Source organism: Nerophis ophidion, linkage group LG20 (assembly GCF_033978795.1).
Source record: "Nerophis ophidion isolate RoL-2023_Sa linkage group LG20, RoL_Noph_v1.0, whole genome shotgun sequence".
NCBI classification, from domain to species: domain Eukaryota; kingdom Metazoa; phylum Chordata; class Actinopteri; order Syngnathiformes; family Syngnathidae; genus Nerophis; species Nerophis ophidion.
Genome location: NC_084630.1, coordinates 4,520,557 through 4,545,686, shown reverse-complemented (window position 1 = coordinate 4,545,686; position 25,130 = coordinate 4,520,557). Strand labels below are relative to the sequence as shown.

General features: G+C 39.4%; 1 protein-coding gene and 1 long non-coding RNA gene across 3 annotated transcripts in view; one reads left to right on the top strand and one right to left on the bottom strand.

Moving 5' to 3' along the window:
• Positions 1 to 17,401, top strand: part of LOC133538664 (uncharacterized) — a 265,569-nt gene extending 248,168 nt beyond the window's left edge. For both annotated transcript variants that reach the window (XR_009803075.1, XR_009803076.1), the window contains one exon: positions 15,566 to 17,401. This is a non-coding gene — a long non-coding RNA (uncharacterized LOC133538664). The remainder of the gene's footprint in view (positions 1 to 15,565) is intronic.
• On the bottom strand, positions 9,618 to 22,235 carry LOC133538663 (voltage-dependent calcium channel gamma-5 subunit-like). Its single transcript, XM_061880348.1, has 3 exons — positions 21,500 to 22,235; positions 15,546 to 15,825; positions 9,618 to 10,377 (listed from the first exon to the last, which is right to left on the bottom strand). Exons 1-2 carry the CDS (start codon positions 21,590 to 21,592, stop codon positions 15,562 to 15,564), a joined length of 357 nt encoding a protein of 118 aa, XP_061736332.1. The 5' UTR covers positions 21,593 to 22,235; the 3' UTR covers positions 9,618 to 10,377; positions 15,546 to 15,561.
• Positions 22,236 to 25,130: the final 2,895 nt, after the last annotated feature.

The window sequence follows — 25,130 nt, the reverse complement described above, 5'->3', positions numbered from 1 at the left end:
TTATAAGACTTTTAAAGTCATTTTGATAGTAGGCTAATATAGACACTTGCATCATGTGTTGCCTTCAGTATAACACTTATATAAGACTTCTAAAGTCATTTTGATAGTAGGCTAATATAGACACTTGCGTCATGTGTTGCCTTCAGTATAACACTTATATAAGACTTCTAAAGTCATTTTGATAGTAGGCTAATATAGCTAATATAGACACTTACATTATGTGTTGCCTTCATTATAAGACTTAAAGTAATTTTGATAGTAGGCTAATATAGACATTTGCATCATGTGTTGCCTTCAGTATAACACTTATATAAGACTTCTAAAGTCATTTTGATAGTAGGCTAATATAGCTAATATAGACACTTACATCATGTGTTGCCTTCAGTATAACACTTATATAAGACTTCTAAAGTAATTTTGATAGTAGGCTAATATAGCTAATATAGACACTTACATTATGTGTTGCCTTCATTATAAGACTTAAAGTAATTTTGATAGTAGGCTAATATAGACACTTACATCATGTGTTGCCTTCAGTATAACACTTATATAAGACTTCTAAAGTAATTTTGATAGTAGGCTAATATAGCTAATATAGACACTTACATTATGTGTTGCCTTCAGTATAACACTTATATAAGACTTCTAAAGTAATTTTGATAGTAGGCTAATATAGCTAATATAGACACTTACATTATGTGTTGCCTTCATTATAAGACTTAAAGTAATTTTGATAGTAGGCTAATATAGACATTTGCATCATGTGTTGCCTTCAGTATAACACTTATATAAGACTTCTAAAGTCATTTTGATAGTAGGCTAATATAGCTAATATAGACACTTACATCATGTGTTGCCTTCAGTATAACACTTATATAAGACTTCTAAAGTAATTTTGATAGTAGGCTAATATAGCTAATATAGACACTTACATTATGTGTTGCCTTCATTATAAGACTTAAAGTAATTTTGATAGTAGGCTAATATAGACACTTACATCATGCGTTGCCTTCAGTATAACACTTATACAAGACTTCTAAAGTCATTTTGATAGTAGGCTAATATAGCTAATATAGACACATCATGCGTTGTCTTCATTATAACACTTATATAAGACTACTAAAGTCATTTTGATAGTAAGCTAATATAGACACTTGCATCATGTGTTGCCTTCAGAATAACACTTATATAAGACTTCTAAAGTCATTTTGATAGTAGGCTAATATAGACACTTGCATCATGCGTTGCCTTCAGTATAACACTTATGCAAGACTTCTAAAGTCATTTTGATAGTAGGCTAATATAGCTAATATAGACACTTACATTATGTGTTGTCTTCATTATAAGACTTAAAGTCATTTTGATGGTAGGCTAATATAGCTAATATAGACACTTACATTATGTGTTGCCTTCATTATAAGACTTAAAGTCATTTTGATAGTAGGCTAATATAGACACCTGCATCATGTGTTGCCTTCAGTATAACACTTATATAAGACTTCTAAAGTCATTTTGATAGTAGGCTAATATAGACACTTGCGTCATGTGTTGCCTTCAGTATAACACTTATATAAGACTTCTAAAGTCATTTTGATAGTAGGCTAATATAGACACTTACATTATGTGTTGCCTTCATTATAAGACTTAAAGTCATTTTGATGGTAGGCTAATATAGACACTTGCATCATGTGTTGCCTTCAGAATAACACTTATATAAGACTTCTAAAGTCATTTTGATAGTAGGCTAATATAGCTAATAAAGAAACTTGCATTATGTGTTGCCTTCATTATAAGACTTAAAGTAATTTTGATAGTAGGCTAATATAGACACTTACATCATGTGTTGCCTTCATTATAACACTTATATAAGACTTCCAAAGTCATTTTGATAGTAGGCTAATATAGCTAATAAAGAAACTTGCATTATGTGTTGCCTTCATTATAAGACTTAAAGTAATTTTGATAGTAGGCTAATATAGACACCTGCATCATGCGTTGCCTTCAGTATAACACTTATGCAAGACTTCTAAAGTCATTTTGATAGTAGGCTAATATAGCTAATATAGACACTTACATTATGTGTTGCCTTCATTATAAGACTTAAAGTCATTTTGATGGTAGGCTAATATAGACACCTGCATCATGTGTTGCCTTCAGTATAACACTTATATAAGACTTCTAAAGTCATTTTGATAGTAGGCTAATATAGACACTTGCGTCATGTGTTGCCTTCAGTATAACACTTATATAAGACTTCTAAAGTCATTTTGATAGTAGGCTAATATAGCTAATATAGACACTTACATTATGTGTTGCCTTCATTATAAGACTTAAAGTAATTTTGATAGTAGGCTAATATAGACATTTGCATCATGTGTTGCCTTCAGTATAACACTTATATAAGACTTCTAAAGTCATTTTGATAGTAGGCTAATATAGCTAATATAGACACTTACATCATGTGTTGCCTTCAGTATAACACTTATATAAGACTTCTAAAGTAATTTTGATAGTAGGCTAATATAGCTAATATAGACACTTACATTATGTGTTGCCTTCATTATAAGACTTAAAGTAATTTTGATAGTAGGCTAATATAGACACTTACATCATGTGTTGCCTTCAGTATAACACTTATATAAGACTTCTAAAGTAATTTTGATAGTAGGCTAATATAGCTAATATAGACACTTACATTATGTGTTGCCTTCAGTATAACACTTATATAAGACTTCTAAAGTAATTTTGATAGTAGGCTAATATAGCTAATATAGACACTTACATTATGTGTTGCCTTCATTATAAGACTTAAAGTAATTTTGATAGTAGGCTAATATAGACATTTGCATCATGTGTTGCCTTCAGTATAACACTTATATAAGACTTCTAAAGTCATTTTGATAGTAGGCTAATATAGCTAATATAGACACTTACATCATGTGTTGCCTTCAGTATAACACTTATATAAGACTTCTAAAGTAATTTTGATAGTAGGCTAATATAGCTAATATAGACACTTACATTATGTGTTGCCTTCATTATAAGACTTAAAGTAATTTTGATAGTAGGCTAATATAGACACTTACATCATGCGTTGCCTTCAGTATAACACTTATACAAGACTTCTAAAGTCATTTTGATAGTAGGCTAATATAGCTAATATAGACACTTCATGCGTTGTCTTCATTATAACACTTATATAAGACTACTAAAGTCATTTTGATAGTAAGCTAATATAGACACTTGCATCATGTGTTGCCTTCAGTATAACACTTATATAAGACTTCTAAAGTAATTTTGATAGTAGGCTAATATAGCTAATATAGACACTTACATTATGTGTTGCCTTCATTATAAGACTTAAAGTAATTTTGATAGTAGGCTAATATAGACACTTACATCATGTGTTGTCTTCATTATAACACTTATGAAAGGCTTTTAAAATAATTTTGCTAGTAGGCTAATATAGACACTTACATCATGTGTTGCCTTTATCCAAACACTTATAAAGTCATTTTGATAGTAGGCTAATATGACTAATACAGACACATCATGTATTGTCTTCATTGAAACACTAATATAAGATTTTTTTTTTTTTTTGAGGCTCCGGACAAATTATTTTTTTGTATTTTTGGTCTAAAATGGTTCCTTCAACATTTTGGGTTGCCGACCACTGAGTTTGTCCCGAGAAAAAGTGCACAGAGTACAAAATACAATTCTCAGGGGGTTTTTCTATGCGTTGTTTGGCCAGCAGAGGGCGGCAGTGCATAAAAAAATGGTATTGATATTTTAAAATGAATTATTAAAGGCCTACTGAAAGCCACTACTAGCGACCACGCAGTCTGATAGTTTATATATCAATGATGAAATATTAACATTGCAACACATGCCAATACGGCCGCTTTAGTTTACTAAATTGCAATTTTAAATTTCCCGGGAGTTTCGTCTTCGAAACGTCGTGTAATGATGACGTGTACGCAAGACGTCACGGGTTTTTAGGAAGTATGAGCGCTGCACACACACACACACAGCTAAAAGTCATCTGCTTTCAGCAACACAGATGTCCAGAATACTGTGTAATTATGCGATTAAAGCAGACGACTTATAGCTTGGATCGGGCTGGAAAAAAATGTCCGCTACAATCCGAGACGTCATGCTCACGCGTCATCATACCGACGTTTTAAACAGGATACTTTGCGGGAAATTTAAAATCGCAATTTATTAAAGTAAAAAGGCCGTATTGGCATGTGTTGCAATGTTAATATTTCATCATTGATATATAAACTATCAGACTGCGTGGTCGCTAGTAGTGGCTTTCAGTAGGTCTTTAACAAACTCATCTTAACGGACCACGGGTCGGAAGGGTGTGGCCACTGGTGTGGTGACCGCCAGTGTCTCTGAGGGAAGCCACACAGCTGCCTCTTTGACAGGTGCACGAGGAACGACGCAAGCTCCGATCATGTCTACGGTAAGAGACGACTTATTACCACAATTTTCTCACCGAAATCTGACGGTTGACACGTGGTCGGGAACCATATTCGCTTGACCGCTCTGTTCCATAGTAAAGCGTCACCTTCGGGAATGCAAACAAGGAAACACCGGCTGTGTTTGTGTTGCTAAAGGCGGCCGCAATACACCGCTTCCCACCTACATCTTTCTTCTTTGACGTCTCCATTATTAATTGAACAAATTGCAAAAGATTCAGCAACACAGGTGTCCAGAATACTGTGTAATTATGCAATTAAAGTAGACTACTTATAGCTTGGATCGGGCTGGAAAAAAATGTCCGCTACAATCCGAGATGTCACGCGCACGCGTCATCATACCGACGTTTTAAACAGGATACTTTGCGGGAAATTTAAAATTGCAATTTTATTAAAGTAAAAAGGCCGTATTGGCATGTGTTGCAATGTTAATATTTCATCATTGATATATAAACTATCAGACTGCGTGGTGGGTAGTAGTGGCTTTCAGTAGGCCTTTAACAAACTCATCTTAACGGACCACGGGTCGGAAGGGTGTGGCCACTGGTGTGGTGACCGCCAGTGTCTCTGAGGGAAGCCACACAGCTGCCTCTTTGACAGGTGCACGAGAAACGACGCAAGCTCCGCTCATGTGTACGGCAAGAGCCGACATATTACCACAATTTTCTCACCGAAACCTACCGGTTGACATGTGGTCGGGAACCATGTTTGCTTGACCGCTCTGTTCCATAGTAAAGCGTCACCTTCGGGAATGCAAACAAGGAAACACCGGCTGTGTTTGTGTTGCTAAAGGCGGCCGCAATACACCGCTTCCCACCTACATCTTTCTTCTTTGACGTCTCCATTATTAATTGAACAAATTGCAAAAGATTCAGCAACACAGGTGTCCAGAATACTGTGTAATTATGCAATTAAAGTAGACTACTTATAGCTTGGATCGGGCTGGAAAAAAATATCCGCTACAATCCGAGACGTCACGCCCACGCGTCATCATACTGATGCTTTCAACAGGATACTTTGCGGGAAATTTAAAATCGCAATTTAGTAAACTAAAAAGGCCGTATTGGCATGTGTTGCAATGTTGATATTTCATCATTGATATATAAACTATCAGACTGCGTGGTCGCTAGTAGTGGCTTTCAGTAGGCCTTTAACAAACTCATCTTAACGGACCACGGGTCGGAAGGGTGTGGCCACTGGTGTGGTGACCGCCAGTGTCTCTGAGGGAAGCCACACAGCTGCCTCTTTGACAGGTGCACGAGAAACGACGCAAGCTCCGCTCATGTGTACGGCAAGAGCCGACATATTACCACAATTTTCTCACCGAAACCTGCCGGTTGACACGTGGTCGGGAACCATGTTCGCTTGACCGCTCTGTTCCATAGTAAAGCGTCACCTTCGGGAATGTAAACAAGGAAACACCGGCTGTGTTTGTGTTGCTAAAGGCAGCCGCAATACACCGCTTCCCACCTACATCTTTCTTCTTTGACGTCTCCAGTATTAATTGAACAAATTGCAAAAGATTCAGCAACACAGATGTCCAGAATACTGTGTAATTATGCGATTAAAGCAGACTACTTATAGCTTGGATCGGGCTGGAAAAAAATGTCCGCTACAATCCGAGACTTCACGCGCACGCGTCATCATACCGACGTTTTAAACAGGATACCTTGCGGGAAATTTAAAATCGCAATTTAGTAAACTAAAAAGGCAGTATTGGCATGTGTTGCAATGTTGATATTTCATCATTGATATATAAACTATCAGACTGCGTGGTCGGTAGTAGTGGCTTTCAGTAGGCCTTTAACAAACTCATCTTAACGGACCACGGGTCGGAAGGGTGTGGCCACTGGTGTGGTGACCGCCAGTGTCTCTGAGGGAAGCCACGCAGCTGCCTCTTTGACAGGTGCACGAGGAACGACGCAAGCTCCGATCATGTCTACGGTAAGAGACGACTTATTACCACAATTTTCTCACCGAAATCTGACGGTTGACATGTGGTCGGGAACCATGTTTGCTTGACCGCTCTGTTCCATAGTAAAGCGTCACCTTCGGGAATGCAAACAAGGAAACACCGGCTGTGTTTGTGTTGCTAAAGGCGGCCGCAATACACCGCTTCCCACCTACATCTTTCTTCTTTGACGTCTCCATTATTAATTGAACAAATTGCAAAAGATTCAGCAACACAGGTGTCCAGAATACTGTGTAATTATGCAATTAAAGTAGACTACTTATAGCTTGGATCGGGCTGGAAAAAAATATCCGCTACAATCCGAGACGTCACGCCCACGCGTCATCATACTGATGCTTTCAACAGGATACTTTGCGGGAAATTTAAAATCGCAATTTAGTAAACTAAAAAGGCCGTATTGGCATGTGTTGCAATGTTGATATTTCATCATTGATATATAAACTATCAGACTGCGTGGTCGCTAGTAGTGGCTTTCAGTAGGCCTTTAACAAACTCATCTTAACGGACCACGGGTCGGAAGGGTGTGGCCACTGGTGTGGTGACCGCCAGTGTCTCTGAGGGAAGCCACACAGCTGCCTCTTTGACAGGTGCACGAGAAACGACGCAAGCTCCGCTCATGTGTACGGCAAGAGCCGACATATTACCACAATTTTCTCACCGAAACCTGCCGGTTGACACGTGGTCGGGAACCATGTTCGCTTGACCGCTCTGTTCCATAGTAAAGCGTCACCTTCGGGAATGTAAACAAGGAAACACCGGCTGTGTTTGTGTTGCTAAAGGCAGCCGCAATACACCGCTTCCCACCTACATCTTTCTTCTTTGACGTCTCCAGTATTAATTGAACAAATTGCAAAAGATTCAGCAACACAGATGTCCAGAATACTGTGTAATTATGCGATTAAAGCAGACTACTTATAGCTTGGATCGGGCTGGAAAAAAATGTCCGCTACAATCCGAGACTTCACGCGCACGCGTCATCATACCGACGTTTTAAACAGGATACCTTGCGGGAAATTTAAAATCGCAATTTAGTAAACTAAAAAGGCAGTATTGGCATGTGTTGCAATGTTGATATTTCATCATTGATATATAAACTATCAGACTGCGTGGTCGGTAGTAGTGGCTTTCAGTAGGCCTTTAACAAACTCATCTTAACGGACCACGGGTCGGAAGGGTGTGGCCACTGGTGTGGTGACCGCCAGTGTCTCTGAGGGAAGCCACGCAGCTGCCTCTTTGACAGGTGCACGAGGAACGACGCAAGCTCCGATCATGTCTACGGTAAGAGACGACTTATTACCACAATTTTCTCACCGAAATCTGACGGTTGACATGTGGTCGGGAACCATGTTCGCTTGATCGCTGAGTTCCATAGTAAAGCTTCATCTTTGGGAATGTAAACAAGGAAACACCGGCTGTGTTTGTGTTGCTAAAGGCAGCTGCAATACACCGCTTCCCACCTACATCTTTCTTCTTTGACGTCTCCATTATTAATTGAACAAATTGCAAAAGATTCAGCAACACAGGTGTCCAGAATACTGTGTAATTATGCAATTAAAGTAGACTACTTATAGCTTGGATCGGGCTGGAAAAAAATGTCCGCTACAATCCGAGATGTCACGCGCACGCGTCATCATACCGACGTTTTAAACAGGATACTTTGCGGGAAATTTAAAATTGCAATTTTATTAAAGTAAAAAGGCCGTATTGGCATGTGTTGCAATGTTAATATTTCATCATTGATATATAAACTATCAGACTGCGTGGTCGCTAGTAGTGGCTTTCAGTAGGCCTTTAACAAACTCATCTTAACGGACCACGGGTCGGAAGGGTGTGGCCACGGGTGTGGTGACCGCCAGTGTCTCTGAGGGAAGCCACACAGCTGCCTCCTTGACAGGTGCACGAGGAACGACGCAAGCTCCGATCGTGTCTACGGTAAGAGACGACTTATTACCACAATTTTCTCACCGAAATCTGCCGGTTGACACGTGGTCGGGAACCATGTTTGCTTGACCGCTCTGTTCCATAGTAAAGCTTCATCTTTGGGAATGTAAACAAGGAAACACCGGCTGTGTTTGTGTTGCTACATCTGGCTGCAATACACCGCTTCCCACCTACATCTTTCTTCTTTGACGTCTCCATTATCAATTGAACAAATTGCAAAAGATTCAGCAACACAGATGTCCAGAATACTGTGTAATTATGCGATTAAAGCAGACTACTTATAGCTTGGATCGGGCTGGAAAAAAATATCCGCTACAATCCGAGACGTCACGCCCACGCGTCATCATACTGATGCTTTCAACACGACACTTCGCGGGAAATTTAAAATTGCAATTTAGTAAACTAAAAAGGCCGTATTGGCATGTGTTGCAATGTTGATATTTCATCATTGATATATAAACTATCAGACTGCGTGGTCGCTAGTAGTGGCTTTCAGTAGGCCTTTAACAAACTCATCTTAACGGACCACGGGTCGGAAGGGTGTGGCCACGGGTGTGGTGACCGCCAGTGTCTCTGAGGGAAGCCACGCAGCTGCCTCTTTGACAGGTGCACGAGGAACGACGCAAGCTCCGATCATGTCTACGGTAAGAGACGACTTATTACCACAATTTTCTCACCGAAATCTGACGGTTGACACGTGGTCGGGAACCATGTTTGCTTGACCGCTCTGTTCCGTAGTAAAGCTTCATCTTTGGGAATGTAAACAAGGAAACACCGGCTGTGTTTGTGTTGCTAAAGGCGGCTGCAGTACACCGCTTCCCACCTACACCTTTCTTCTTTGACGTCTCCATTATTAATTGAACAAATTGCAAAAGATTCAGCCACACAGATGTCCAGAATACTGTGTAATTATGCAATTAAAGCAGACTACATATAGCTTGGATCGGGCTGGAAAAAAATGTCCGCTACAATCCGAGACGTCATGCTCACGCGTCACCATACCGACGTTTTCAACAGGATACTTCGCGGGAAATTTAAAATTGCAATTTAGTCAACTAAAAAGGCTGTATTGGCATGTGTTGCAATGTTAATATTTTGTCATTGATATATAAACTATCAGACTGCGTGGTGGGTAGTAGTGGCTTTCAGTACTGTAGGCCTTTAAAAACAAAATCAAAATACAAATCTTTTAGCAACCCCAATTGGACTTTATTTTACCGAGTACGTTTACATTGAACATCAGGAAACTGCATTGTAAAAATACACGGTTAATATTTCTACTGTACATTTGGACTGTGACGACCTTCTGAGTACTTTACACGTCCATATATTGCAAAAGCTCACATTGTCCGTGAGACGCCGAGCTAACATGAACATATTATTCTACTCAACAACAAAACATAGGTCAAAGTACAAGTATATACAGTACACACCATGACCTTCTAGTAACATGCTGTCAACATGATTCATCAATGGTTGACAGTAATGCAAGTATGGTATATTAATATTGAATATTTTTAGACAAATGCTGAATAAACCGGCTTACAGAACTAAATACAAAGTAAAGACATGTTTCATAGCGTATAGATCCACATCATGCCACTAAATTACAATGAAATATCAACACTATTTATTATTAAAGTGAACTAAGATAACATGATTGTGTGATATGTTTACTTATTAATGCTGCGTGAAATGATGATATTCAATATTGTAGCTTTCTTGGCACATGGCCAACAATAATAAGGGCATCAATTACAAAAATATCTATCCATAAATAGCAGTATTTCCTTCTATACAATACAATCACACGTACTTTCCATTAGAAGCCAATAATTGTATTTTTGACTCACTTATATTAATTTTCTCCACACTTTGTCTGCGCGAGTAATACACTCCCCACCTAAAGTTGCAGTGGGAGGTGGTCGTGAATAAAGGTGGCCCCTTCGCCACGTCTTCCTTTGGCATCAGCGGAAGTTTCTGGAAGAGAAAACCAGCCGTCAGCAATATAGAACATACGAAGTAAAACGTTCTCACTTCTAAATATGAAGTCACCGTCCTTATGCATTCACACAAGCAACAACAAGGAAAGGTGACAGAAGGTTAAGAAATATAATACATGTATGTGTGGCAGCATAGCAGAAAGTTATGTACAAGTTTCACTTTTGCATCTTTTCACATCACTCTGATGCGTTCAAAGACCCTCGATTAAAGTTAGAAACAGTGTCAGAAAGTTTTAAAGACGAGGGGAGACTTTACCCCCACGACATGTTGAACATATGAATATTTGTATGATTCCTATTACTCACTGATGATAATCTTATTAATATTCACTGATCTCTACATCATATTAGGTGAATAATGATTCACCCTATATTCACCTCTTTATATTGAATTTGTTGGCTATGTATATATATATATATATACATATATATATATATATATATATAAAAAATCTGATGATTGAGGGAACCCCTCATGAAACAGTTCTGTAGAGATGAAGTAGTCTTGTGATTTTTCCCACACCTACATATTGCGCTCTACCACAGTATCGAGCACTATTCTCTGGATAATCCAATCAAGACATATATATATATATATATATATATATATATAAAATTATTTTTTTTGGGGTAGTACTTGTATAGCGCTTTTCTAACTTCAAGGATATATATATATATATATATATATATGTATATGTGTATGTGTGTGTATATATGTATGTATAAATGTGTATATGTATATATAAATATGTGTGTATATATTTATATGTGAGTATATATACAATATATATATGTATAAATATATATGTGGGTGTATATATATATGTATGTGTGTGTGTGTATGTATGTATAAATGTGTATATGTATATATAAATATGTGTGTGTGTATATATATGTGTGTATATATACAATATATATATGTATAAATATATATGTGTGTGTGTATATATATATATATATATATATATATTAAAAAAAAATCTGATGATTGAGGGAACCCCTCATGAAACAGTTCTGTAGAGACAAAGTAGTCTTGTGATTTTTCCCACACCTACATATTGCGCTCTACCACGGTATCGAGCACTATTCTCTGGATAATCCAACCAAGACATATATATATATATATATATATATATATATATATATATATATATATATATATATATATATATTTTTTTTTTTTTTTTGGGGTAGTACTTGTATAGCGCTTTTCTACCTTCAAGGATATATATATATATATATATATATATATATATATATATGTATGTGTATGTGTGTGTATATATGTATGTATATATGTATATGTATGTATAAATGTGTACATGTATATATAAATATGTGTATATGTGTGTGTGTGTGTATATATATATATGTGTGTATATATACAATATATATATGTATAAATATATATGTGGGTGTATATATATATGTGTGTGTGTGTATATATGTATGTATAAATGTGTATATGTATATATAAATATGTGTATATGTGTGTGTATATATATGTATGTATATATACAATATATATATGTATAAATATATATGTGGGTGTATATATATATGTGTGTGTGTGTATATATGTATAAATGTGTATATGTATATATAAATATGTGTATATGTGTGTGTATATATATGTATGTATATATACAATATATATATGTATAAATATATATGTGTGTGTATATATATGTATATATATAGAGAGAGAGAGAGAGAGAGAGAGAGATAGATGTGTGTATATATACTTTAGTTTTTTCTTCCAAAAAAAACCCCCAAATGATTTAGGGGGTTTATCTATTTATGTTATAGATATGTTAATCCTATCTTTAAAAAGTCAAAAACACGTGTTTAAACCAAACTGTTTTAAACAAAATCCATTCAGTAATATGTTGGTTAGTGCATGTAAACATACAAAGAGTGTTATTTACTTAGATCCAAGTACCAGGTGGGTAATTTATAAAATTGCGTGTACTATTAGTGGGTGTGATCTCCTAAGACTGCAAGTGCCAAAAGTGGTGCAGATCGCATTATTTAGATAAGGATTTTGCACGTGCTATACGGGGCATTTAAAGTCAAGAAACATAATAAAACATGACTTATTGTAAAGTGTCTGCTGTCAAAAGTATGGAGAATACTTCAGAATATTTAAGTAACAATACCGGTGGTCCCTAACGTCTTTTTGTGTCTTTCTCGACATTTCTGGGTCTTAAATGACTGTCAAAGTTGACCAACTCGTCAGATTATGTCCTCATCCTTCTACTGTCCAGGTGAGAGGCATTATTTATGATCTACAAAACCCAAAACCAGTGAAGTTGGCACGTAAATAAAAACAGACCACAGAACAGTTTTCCACTTTGCATCAGTCCATCTTAGATGAGCTCGGGCCCAGCGAAATCGCTGGGTGTTGTTGATAAATGGCTTTCGCTTTGCATAATAGAGTTTTAAATTGCACTTACAGATATAATGGCGAACTGTAGTTACTAGCAGTAGTTTTCTGAAGTGTTCCTGAGCCCATGTGGTGATATCCTTTACACACTGATATCGCTTTTTGATGCAGTAGCGCCTCAGGGATCGAAGATCACGGGCATTCAATGTTACAAGCAGTGATTTCTCCCGATTGTCTGAACCTTTTGATGATATTATGGACCATAGATGGTGAAATCCCTAAATTCCTTGGAATAGCTCATTGAGAAATGTTGTTCTTAAACTGTTCGACAATTTGCTCATGCATTTGTTCACAAAGTGGTGACCCTCGCCCCGTCCTTGTTTGTGAATGACCGGGTATAAAATCAGGTTCCATGAAATGCTCAATCATGGCACCCACCTTTTCTTAATTAGCCTGTTCACCTTTGGGATGTTCCATATAAGTGTTTGATGAGCATTCCTCAAATTCTCAGCCTTTTTTGCCACTCGTGCCAACTTTTTTGAAACGTAACGCAGGCATCAAATTCCAAATGAGCTAATATTTGCAAAAAATATCTGTGTTTTCCAGATCGAACGTTAAGTATCTTGTCTTTGCAGTTTATTCAATTGAATATAGGTTGAAAAGGATGTGCAAATCATTGTATTCTTTTTAGGGGTTTGTAGAATCAACTTTCACCAGCTCTGAGGCGAGAAAGCAGCTCACCAGCCGATGATGTCAACATAGCATCACAAGCTGATCGCTGCCTCTCATCACAGCCTAGCAAAAATACAAAATAAAAACAACAATATTATATAATAACGATATTGGTAATACTTGGTCAATAGTCAAGAAACAAAGGTAAACGGGGTATTTTTGCACTTTTTTAGAGGGATTTATGGGCGGAATAGACCTCTCATTGACCCCGTTGTAAGCATACTTTTATTTACGCTTATTTACAACATGGATTTTTTTTTCTTGATGCATTCTATCTTGAGATGTCCGATAATGGCTTTTTTGCCGATATTGTCCAACTTTTATTTAACGATTCTGATATCAACTGATACCGATATATAGAGTCGTGGAATTAACACATTATTATGCCTAATTTTGTTGTGATGCCCCGCTGGATGCATTAAACCAGGGGTGCCCACACTTTTTCTGCAGGCGAGCTACTTTTCAATTGACCAACTCGAGGGGATCTACCTCATTTATATATATCATTTATATTTATTTATTTATGAAAGAGACATTTTTGTAAACAAGTTAAATGTGTTTAATGATAATACAAGCATGTGTAACACATATAGATGTCTTTCTTTCACAAAGACAAGAATATAAGTTGGTGTATTACCTGATTCTGATGACTTGCATTGATTGGAATCAGACAGTAATGATGATAACGCCCACATTTTCAAATGGAGGAGAAAAAAAAGTTGTCCTTTCTGTACAATACCACGTGAAAGTGGTTGGTTTTTGGCATCTAATTCATCCAGCTTCCATACACTTTACAAGAAAAACATTGGCGGCAAATTCCGTAGCTTGCTTGATTGACATTCACGGCACCCGAGGGTCTTGTGAGATGACGCTGGCTGCTGCCAGTTCATTATTATGAAAAAATGACAGAGAGGAAGGCGAGAAACACTGTTTATTTCAACAGACTTTCGCGCCGTCCCTTCCGTCAAAACTCTAAAGGCCGACTGCACATTTCCTATCTTCACAATAAAAGCCCTGCTTCATGCTGCCTGCGCTAACAAAATAAGAGTCTCGGAAAGCTGGCGTGCACAAGTGATGTGCACGCCAGCTTTCTGAGGGATCGCTTGTGCACGCCAGTTTTCCGAGACTCTGTATTTAGTTAGCGCAGGCAGCATGAAGCAGGGCTTTTATTGTGAAGATAGGAAATGTGCAGTCGGCCTTTAGAGTTTTGACGGAAGGTACGGCGCGAGAGTCTGTTGAAATAAAAAGTGTTTCTCGCCTTCCTCTCGGTCATATTTTCATAATAATGATCTTGCAGCAGCCAGCGTCATCTCACAAGACCCTCCGGTACCGTGAATGTCATTTAAGTGACGTCTTGGTGAAGATTGATGATCACTCATTTTTAGGTCTATTTTTTTTAAAAGCCTGGCTGGAGATCGACTGACACACCCCCCGCGGTCGACTGGTAGCCCGCGATCGACGTAATGGGCACCCCTGCATTAAACAATGTAACAAGGTTTTCCAAAATAAATCAACTCAAGTTATTGAAAAAAAATGCCAACATGGCACTGCCATATTTATTATTGAAGTCACAAAGTGCATTATTTTTTTTTTAACATGCCTCAAAACAGCAGCTTGGGATTTTGGACATGCTCTCCCTAAGAGAGCATGAAGAGGTTGAGGTGGGGGAGGTTGAGGTGTGTGTGGGGGGGTGGTAGCAGGGGGTGTATATTGTAGCGTCCCGGAAGAGTTAGTGCTGCAAGGGGTTCTGGGTATTTGTTCTGTTGTGTTTATGTTGTGTTACGGTGTGGATGTTCTCCCGAAATGTGTTTGCCATTCTAGTTTGGTGTGGGCTCACAGTGTGGCGCATATTTGTAAAAGTTTTAAAGTTGTTTATACGGCCACCCTCAGTGTGACCTATATGGCTGTTGACCAAGTATGCTGTGCATTCACTTGTGTGTGTGTGTGACACGCCGTAGATATTATGTGAATGGGCCGGCACGCAAAGGCAGTGCCCCAATATTGTGACTTGTCAATATCCAAACCACCTTTTCATCCTGTGTTTCAGCACGGCGACGACGACATCTGCTCGTACTCGGGACACTTGAGGAGGGCGGGGTAGTTGGACGAGTTCATCTGGAGGGACGCCTCGGAGGAGATGGAGGAGGGGCTGCGGCCACGCCCGGCCCAGGCGTCCGGGTGGAGGAACTGGCCCGAGTAGTCGGAGCAGTTGCTGAGTCGAGGCCGGTAGAAGCCTTGGTGGGGCCGATACATTTCCTCCGCCGTGTAGCGCTTCATGAACAGGTACACCGACATCACGCCCGCCGTCTGGAATAGTAGTCGGAATGTTAGCAAAGGCAGCTGAGCAGAAAGTGAAATACAACAATATGTGTTTATAACAGAATTAATACAATTAGAACGTGCACAGAGTTTAACCAATTTTACCGATGCACGGTTTTTCAAACACTGCTATCTGGTGTGGAGGACCCTTAGGGGTGATGGACGGCTGACTACAGTAGCTCCCACCCCCTCACCTCTGTTGCAAGTTTTGTGTATTCTATGTAACTTGTTTATGCGTGCTATGGCTATGAGGTTTTTCTCCCTTGGCCTCAGTCTGGACCCCCTCCCTGGAGTCCAGCCTTTGACTAAATATTTTTTTACCCCCTTTTTCCTCACCTTTTCTTTTGTAATGGGCGCCGTCAGCGATCTTTTTTCTGTCTCCCTGTAATGTTTGTCTGATCATGAAATAGATTGTGTTGACAATCTCATTTTCTCCTCGGGGATTAATAATGTACTTCTGAGTCTGGTTGTTGTTCAGCAGGTTGTCCACTAGGGTGCACTGTGATTACATTACTCTCTAGAGGAGACAAATAACCAACAATCTGATGGCAAAAATAAAATAGAAAGATTATCTAAATTACTTTTTATAAATATACATAGTACTATTGCTTTGTTCTTTTTCGATTTTAGACACATTTAAATAACATGACTGGTCTAGCAAAAACATCATATACTGTGTTTAAAAAATACATAAAATCAAAATAATATTACTAAATAAAGTAAGAAACCACAGACAGCTGCATTCCTAAATTGTCTTTGATAGACATACTGATCCACAAGTCCACAAAAGGCTCATCAACCACCCATATTTAAATTGTGATTCAATCTGGGTTAATTTGGAGATATGTTTTTTCTACGTATCTCGGAAAGACACACCACAGTTCTTGCAGAAACAAGCATTCCATGTCCACCTAATCTTCTCCAGTGTGAGGAAATACAGAACATTAATCCAGCAAGTGTGGCAAGGAGGTCATTATAATGTATATTATAATTATAATTATAATTTTCCTGAGGGAACTTTCCAGAAGGAATCAATAAAGTACTATCCATCTATCTGTCTATCTAAAGCAGGGGTGTCCAAAGTGCGGCCTGGGGGCCATTTGCGGCCCGCAGCTAATCGTTTACCGGCCCGCCACACATTCTGCAAAAATTGCAAAATTGATAGTATTGCAAAGATTAAAAAAAACATTTAGAAAAAGTGGGATAAGGTGAAATCTAATTTAAAAAAGTGGCAATGTTGACACAAAGCTGCCATGCAGGCATTTTTTTCCCCCATTTTGTCTATAATTTTTTTTTTCCATTGTTCCAAAAAAAAAAAGAACAAAATAATCTGTTGTAATGAATAACTACTTAAAAATTATCACTATAAATGTTTTATGTGGGAAAAATATTGCATATGTTGTGTGGTTGCCATATAAAAACATCAAAGTTTTGGCAAAAGAGCATAAAACAAACAAAATAATAGTTCAAACTTAAAATTGACAGATATATCGGAATTTGATCTTGAAATTTAAGTGTTAAAAGTTAAAAAAAAAACTAATACAAATGCATCACTTTATGAGTGGGGAACCTTTTGGATCTCAAATATATTTAGGAGGATTTTATTTAACTTTATACTGTAATTACTCAAAAATATTAAATAATTAAAATCAATGGTGTCCTGCATTATTGATCTTTGAGGGCTTTAATTGCTAAATAAAGGAACTCTCCTGAAGGAATCAATAAAGTTCTATCCATCTATCTATCTATCTATCTATCTATCTATCTATCTATCTATCTATCTATCCATCCATCTATCTATCTATCTATCTATCTGTCTATCTAAATACTACATATTTCAGTTTTACTATAAAAACAAAGTTGTCTTTGACAGAAAAGGCATGCAACCTTATTTGTTTTACTTTATAACAACCTCAAGTTGATAAAGAGATTTACTGTAAGTATTAAATAAAAAAAAATAATAATAATTTGACTTATTTTTTTTTGTATTCAAAGTTGGACACCGTCCATCTTTTTCTGTAGAGCAGGGGTCACCAAGGCGGGGCCCGCGGGCACCAGGTCGCCCGTAAGGACCAGATGAGTCGCCCGCTGGCCTGTTCTAAAAATAGCTCAAATAACAGCACTTACCAGTGAGCTGCCTCTATTTTTTAAATTGTATTTATTTACTAGCAAGCTGGTCTCGCTTTGCTCGACATTTTTAATTCTAAGCGAGACAAAACTCAAATAGAATTTTGAAAATCCAAGAAAATATTTGAAAGACTTGGTCTTCACTTGTTTAAATAAATTCATTTATTTTTTTACTTTGCTTCTTATAACTTTCAGAAAGACAATTTTAGAGCAAAAATACAACCTTAAAAATTATTTTAGGATTTTTAAACACATACTTTTTTACCTTTTAAATTCCTTCCTCTTCTTTCCTGACAATTTAAATCAATGTTCAAGTAAATTATTTTTTTTTATTGTAAAGAATAATAAATACATTTTAATTTAATTCTTCATTTTAGCTTCTGTTTTTTTGACAAAGAATATTTGTGAAATATTTCTTCAAACTTATGATTAAAATAAAAAAAAAATATTCTGGCAAATTTAGAAAATCTGTAGAGTCAAATTTAAATCTTATTTCAAAGTATTTTGGATTTCTTTTAAAATTTTTGCTCTGGAAAATCTAGAAGAAATAATGATTTGTCTTTGTTAGAAATATAGCTTGGTCCAATTTGTTATATGTTCTAACAAAGTGCAGATTGGATTTTAACCTATTTAAAACATGTTATCACAAATATATATTTATTGTAAGAAATCATTAAGATGATCAGTGTTTTCACAAAGATAAATATCATTAATTATTAATAATAACATAAAGTCAAAGGTAAATTGAGCAAGTTGGCTATTTCTGGCAATTTATTTAAGTGTGTATCAAACTGGTAGCCCTTCACATTAATCAGTACCCAAGAAGTAGCTCTTGGTTTCAAAAAGGTTGGTGACCCCTGCTGTAGAGTAAGATGAGAAGCTTGTAAAACACTAATGTAATGCCACACACAGATATAAAGAGTCAAAATATGGAGATATTTTGACTGCGGCTCGATTGGTACCGGTCCGCAGAATATTTTTTTATACATTTTTTATTTATTAATTAATTTTTTTATCAAATCAACATAAAAAAAACACAAGATACACTTACAATTAGTGCACCAACCCAAAAAAACTCCCTTTTTCGTGACAAAAAATGTAAAAAAATAAAATACCCAACCCCAACCCCCCTTAAAGCTCATCACACGACGGTACAAACACTCACACAATAATAATTGATACGAGAAACATTATCACAGACCATTTCAAAAACGGAATGACATTTTCAGCTTTTTACTGAATAAGACCGAATGTACATGAAAATACAGTGTGTGATTTACAATATTAACTATGAACAATAAAACACTGAATATAGAGACTATATGAACGTTGCTCCCTCATCTACTGCTGACCAACTCTTGATTGACACCATTTATAATCTAGCAAGAGCAACAAAGATGCAACAAACACGGCAACATTTAAGACAAAGGCTAAAAAACATCCACATATTTGATGTAATATCACTTTTCTGCACAAATTTGTTGTAGAAATCTGAGGCTTGTTGCTGTGTAAACAAGTCCCGCCCACTCTGTCCCGTCTGCATGAAGCAGAGCTTATTGTAGTAACACATATGTCCCTCAAAAGTGGCGATTCTAGCCAAAGGAATCATTTCTGTAGTTTGAAAATATCCAGCGGCCCGCATTGAAGTATTAATTATGTTGTATTATGCCAGGAAACAAAGTCGCTGCCTTTTTTATTCTCTTTTGTAAGACCCGTGTTAAATGACTTCAAACGTGACTCCTCAAAGGCTGGTTTTGAGACAGGATCAATTGCTTCGGTTTCAATTTATCGAAAGTGAGTCTTGCTTTTCGAAACGGCAAATTTTTTATACACTGAATTTCTTTACAATGAATTTATATACTCTGATTTTTTTATACAAGGAGTTATAAACACGCATAGTTTGCTTACAAATGTTCTTTCAATGATCCATCCATCCATCCATCCATCTATCATCTTCCGCTTATCCGAGGTCGGGTCGCGGGGGCAACAGCCTAAGCAGGGAAACCCAGACTTCCCTCTCCCCAGCCACTTTGTCTAGCTCTTCCCGGGGGATCCCGAGGCGTTCCCAGGCCAGCCGGGAGACATAGTCTTCCCAACGTGTCCTGGGTCTTCCCCGTGGCCTCCTACCGGTTGGACGTGCCCTAAACACCTCCCTAGGGAGGCGTTCAGGTGGCATCCTGACCAGATGCCCGAACCACCTCATCTGGCTCCTCTCGATGTGAAGGAGCAGCGGCTTTACTTTGAGTTCCTCCCGGATGGCAGAGCTTCTCACCCTATCTCTAAGGGAGAGGAAACTCATTTGGGCCGCTTGTACCCGTGATCTTATCCTTTCGGTCATGACCCAAAGCTCATGACCATAGGTGAGGATGGGAACGTAGATCGACCGGTAAATTGAGAGCTTTGCCTTCCGGCTCAGCTCCTTCTTTATCACAACGGATCGGTACAACGTCCGCATTACTGAAGACGCCGCACCGATCCGCCTGTCGATCTCACGATCCACTCTTCCCCCACTCGTGAACAAGACTCCTAGGTACTTGAACTCCTCCACTTGGGGCAGGGTCTCCTCCCCAACCCGGAGATGGCATTCCACCCTTTTCCGGGCGAGAACCATGGACTCGGACTTGGAGGTGCTGATTCTCATTCCGGTCGCTTCACACTCGGCTGCGAACCGATCCAGTGAGAGCTGAAGATCCCGGTCAGATGAAGCCATCAGGACCACATCATCTGCAAAAAGCAGAGACCTAATCCTGCGGTCACCAAACCGGAACCCCTCAACGCCTTGACTGCGCCTAGAAATTCTGTCCATAAAAGTTATGAACAGAATCGTAACAAAGGGCAGCCTTGGCGGAGTCCAACCCTCACTGGAAATGTGTCCGACTTACTGCCAGCAATGTGGACCAAGTTCTGACACTGATCATACAGGGAGCGGACCGCCACAATAAGATGTTGTCAGCCAATTCAGTTTCTAACATTAAAATGCAAAAAATAAAGTTACGTAATAAAGACACAAATTAACCTCCATAGAGCACCATCACAGAACCAATAAAGCCTGTAAGTAGATAACGCAAAAAGCCGCTGCCTGACCAGGGCTCAGAAAATCTGCAGAGACTCCTCTCACCCCCACAATGACTATTTTCACTGCTGGACTCTAGAAAAAGGTTCCGTAGCAGAACCTCCAGGTTCTGTAACAGCTTCTTCCCTCAGGCCGTAACTCTTGAACGCATCATAATAATCCACTCAATTCCCCCCAAAAATGGATTAACTGGCTGGAATAAAAAGAGAATATAACATACATCCATAAACCTGGATGCATATGCAAAAGTGCAATATATTTATCTGTTCAGTAATCTATTTATATCCGCACCTTATTACTTTTTTTTTTTTATCCCTGCACCACCATGAGCTAATGCAACAAAATTGAGTTCTTATCTGTACTGTAAAGTTCAAATTTGAATGACAATGAAAAGGAAGTCCAAGTCTAAAGTACTACTTTGATTCCTGTCAGTTTTGATGTCATTTTTACGCTCACGTTTACCTCAGTGAGGAGGAAGGAGATGGCAGCGAAGGCAAAGGACCAGCCGTACTTGTAGCTGAAGTAGGCCTCGTTGCTTTTGGTCCTGTTTAACATTTCATCGTTGATGTTGGAGATGTACAAGACGAGGCCGACGACCAGAGAGAGACCTGCAGGCAGCACACAAGCAACAAGTTAGTCTCACTAACAACCCATCCATCCATCCATCTTCTTCCGCTTATCCGAGGTCGGGTCGCGGGGGCAACAGCCTAAGCAGGGAAGCCCAGACTTCCCTCTCCCCAGCCACTTCGTCTAGCTCTTCCCGGGGGATCCCGAGGCGTTCCCAGGCCAGCCGGGAGACATAGTCTTCCCAACGTGTCCTCGGTCTTCCCCGTGGCCTCCTACCGGTTGGACGTGCCCTAAACATCAATCAATCAATCAATGTTTATTTATATAGCCCCAAATCACAAATGTCTCAAAGGACTGCACAAATCATTACGACTACAACATCCTCGGAAGAACCCACAAAAGGGCAAGGAAAACTCACACCCAGTGGGCAGGGAGAATTCACATCCAGTGGGACGCCAGTGACAATGCTGACTATGAGAAACCTTGGAGAGGACCTCAGATGTGGGCAACCCCCCCTCTAGGGGACCGAAAGCAATGGATGTCGAGCGGGTCTAACATGATACTGTGAAAGTTCAATCCATAGTGGCTCCAACACAGCCGCGAGAGTTCAGTTCAAGCGGATCCAAGACAGCAACGAGAGTCCCGTCCACAGGAAACCATCTCAAGCGGAGGCGGATCAGCAGCGTAGAGATGTCCCCAACCGATACACAGGCGAGCGGTGCATCCTCAAGGGCCAAACCATGTTTGTTGTTCCCGACATCTACAAAGCAATTAACTACCTGCTGCCTTCTATTGAAATGAAAGACATTTACAGAGTTACTCTGCCGAGCTCCAGACAAAGGGAATAAGCGGTAGAAAATGGACATCAGAGTTTCTGACCGGTTAAAGTTCTGGCTGGAGGATGAACGCACATAAAGTCTTTGCCAAGACGTCGTGTGTGCAGACGAGGCCTGCAGCAGAAGTGGGAGCTAAAGGCGGGAATGAAGAAGAATTGCAGTAAAGAAAAGCAAACACAGACTTTGGCCTCAGGCTGTCACGGACCAGCTGCTCTGTCACATTCGGGAGTAGAAAACCTCCATTGGTGTGTCTGCTTGCAAGCATGGAAACATCAAACATAAATCACTTATATTAACCAATCATTTACAGACCTTGACTGACAAAAACAATAACTAATATAATATATATTTACACAATAATTTGGATTTACTATACAAATTATACCTGAGATGTGATTGATTTAATGGCAATTTGTGATGGAAATAAAAATGTTCAATTGCAAACATTGACATGTAAAAAACTGAATATGTTCAAGTTTCTGATTTAAATCCTTTAAAAACAGCCAAACAAAAGCTAACCTGCATCCTTAATGAGGATAAGAAAATGGATGTAAACACAATCAAATTAAATAAGGATGTATTTCAAGAAATTCTATTGATCTTGACACAAAACATGCATTGGCTATAAAATGCTGGAGGTGTTCTGTTCCCTTTGATGTATGCAACACACCTGCATGGCACTCATTGTTTTATTCCAAAGCATGCAACAGACCAGACCACGATTTATTGATTCGTGTATAAATACTGTACAGTATGTTGTTTTCCAAGGTGCTCATCAGTCCAACTATGAAAGCATTTGGCAAGAATGTGTTTGTAAAAGAAAGAACAGAACACTTGACTTTTACCTGGATTATGTAGAAATGTAGTTTATCCAATGTAACTTCTAACCTGCTGATTGCTTGACATCCGAGCCCCCTCTGCTGGAGACAACGAGACATTGCATGCACATCAATTTCATTTCAAAGGGGCTTTATTGACATGGGAAACACATCCATCCATCCATTTCCTACCGCTTATTCCCTTTTTTGAGGTTGCGGGGGGCGCTGGTGCCTATCCCAGCTACAATCGGGCGGAAGGCAGGGTACGCCCTGGACAAGTCGCCACATCACCGCAGATGGGAAACACAATCAAGGCAATTACAATGTCCATCCATCCATCCATCCATCCATCCATCTTCTTCCGCTTATCCGAAGTCGGGTCGCGGGGGCAGCAGCCTAAGCAGGGAAACCCAGACTTCCCTCTCCCCAGCCACTTCGTCTAGCTCTTCCCGGGGGATCCCGAGGCGTTCCCAGGCCAGCCGGGAGACATAGTCTTCCCAACGTGTCCTGGGTCTTCCCCGTGGCCTCCTACCGGTTGGACGTGCCCTAAACACCTCCCTAGGGAGGCGTTCGGGTGGCATCCTGACCAGATGCCCGAACCACCTCATCTGGCTCCTCTCCATGTGGAGGAGCAGCGGCTTTACTTTGAGTTCCTCCCGGATGGCAGAGCTTCTCACCCTATCTCTAAGGGAGAGACCTGGAAACTCATTTGGGCCGCTTGTACCCGTGATCTTATCCTTTCGGTCATGACCCAAAGCTCATGACCATAGGTGAGGATGGGAACGTAGATCGACCGGTAAATTGAGAGCTTTGCCTTCCGGCTCAGCTCCTTCTTCACCACAACGGATCGGTACAACGTCCGCATTACTGAAGACGCCGCACCGATCCGCCTGTCGATCTCACGATCCACTCTTCCCTCACTCGTGAACAAGACTCCTAGGTACTTGAACTCCTCCACTTGGGGCAGGGTCTCCTCCCAAATCCCGGAGATGGCACTCCACCCTTTTCCGGGCGAGAACCATGGACTCGGACTTGGAGGTGCTGATTCTCATTCCGGTCGCTTCACACTCGGCTGCAAACCGATCCAGTGAGAGCTGAAGATCCCAGTCAGATGAAGCCATCAGGACCACATCATCTGCAAAAAGCAGAGACCTAATCCTGCAGTCACCAAACCAGAACCCCTCAACGCCTTGACTGCGCCTAGAAATTCTGTCCATAAAAGTTATGAACAGAATCGGTGACAAAGGACAGCCTTGGCGGAGTCCAACCCTCACTGGAAATGTGTCCGACTTACTGCCGGCAATGCGGACCAAGTTCTGGCACTGATCATACAGGGAGCGGACCGCCACAATAAGACAGTCCGATACCCCATACTCTCTGAGCACTCCCCACAGGACTTCCCGAGGGACACGGTCCAATGCCTTCTCCAAGTCCACAAAGCACATGTAGACTGGTTGGGCAAACTCCCATGCACCCTCAAGAACCCTGCCCAGAGTATAGAGCTGGTCCACAGTTCCACGACCAGGACGAAAACCACACTGTTCCTCCTGAATCCGAGGTTGTGATTACAATGTATCAAAGTTAATAAACTAGATAATTGTGCAATATAGATGCAAATATGTTTACATGAGACTAAATACATCCATATAGTACAAATAGTGCATGAATACTCACATGCTCTTTACGGTGGTTGTGTTCCATTGGACGTCCTTTTCTTGTCACAACTGCTCACAAATCTTGCTGTTGTGTTTGCACGTTGCTTTACTTCCCCCAGCTGGTATGGGAGTTTTTGTTTTTTTGTTAATTGTCATGTTTTCTAACTCTCTTTGTGTATTTGAAATTTGTGGGAAGTACAAACCCCGTTTCCATACT

Excerpts from the sequence above, each read along its gene's own strand:
- LOC133538663 (XM_061880348.1), bottom strand. The coding sequence starts at position 21,592 with ATGTTAAACAGGACCAAAAGCAACGAGGCCTACTTCAGCTACAAGTAC. Across the intron at positions 15,826-21,499 it reads TCTCCTTCCTCCTCACTGAG|ACGGCGGGCGTGATGTCGGT; the intron begins GTAAACGTGAGC and ends CTACTATTCCAG.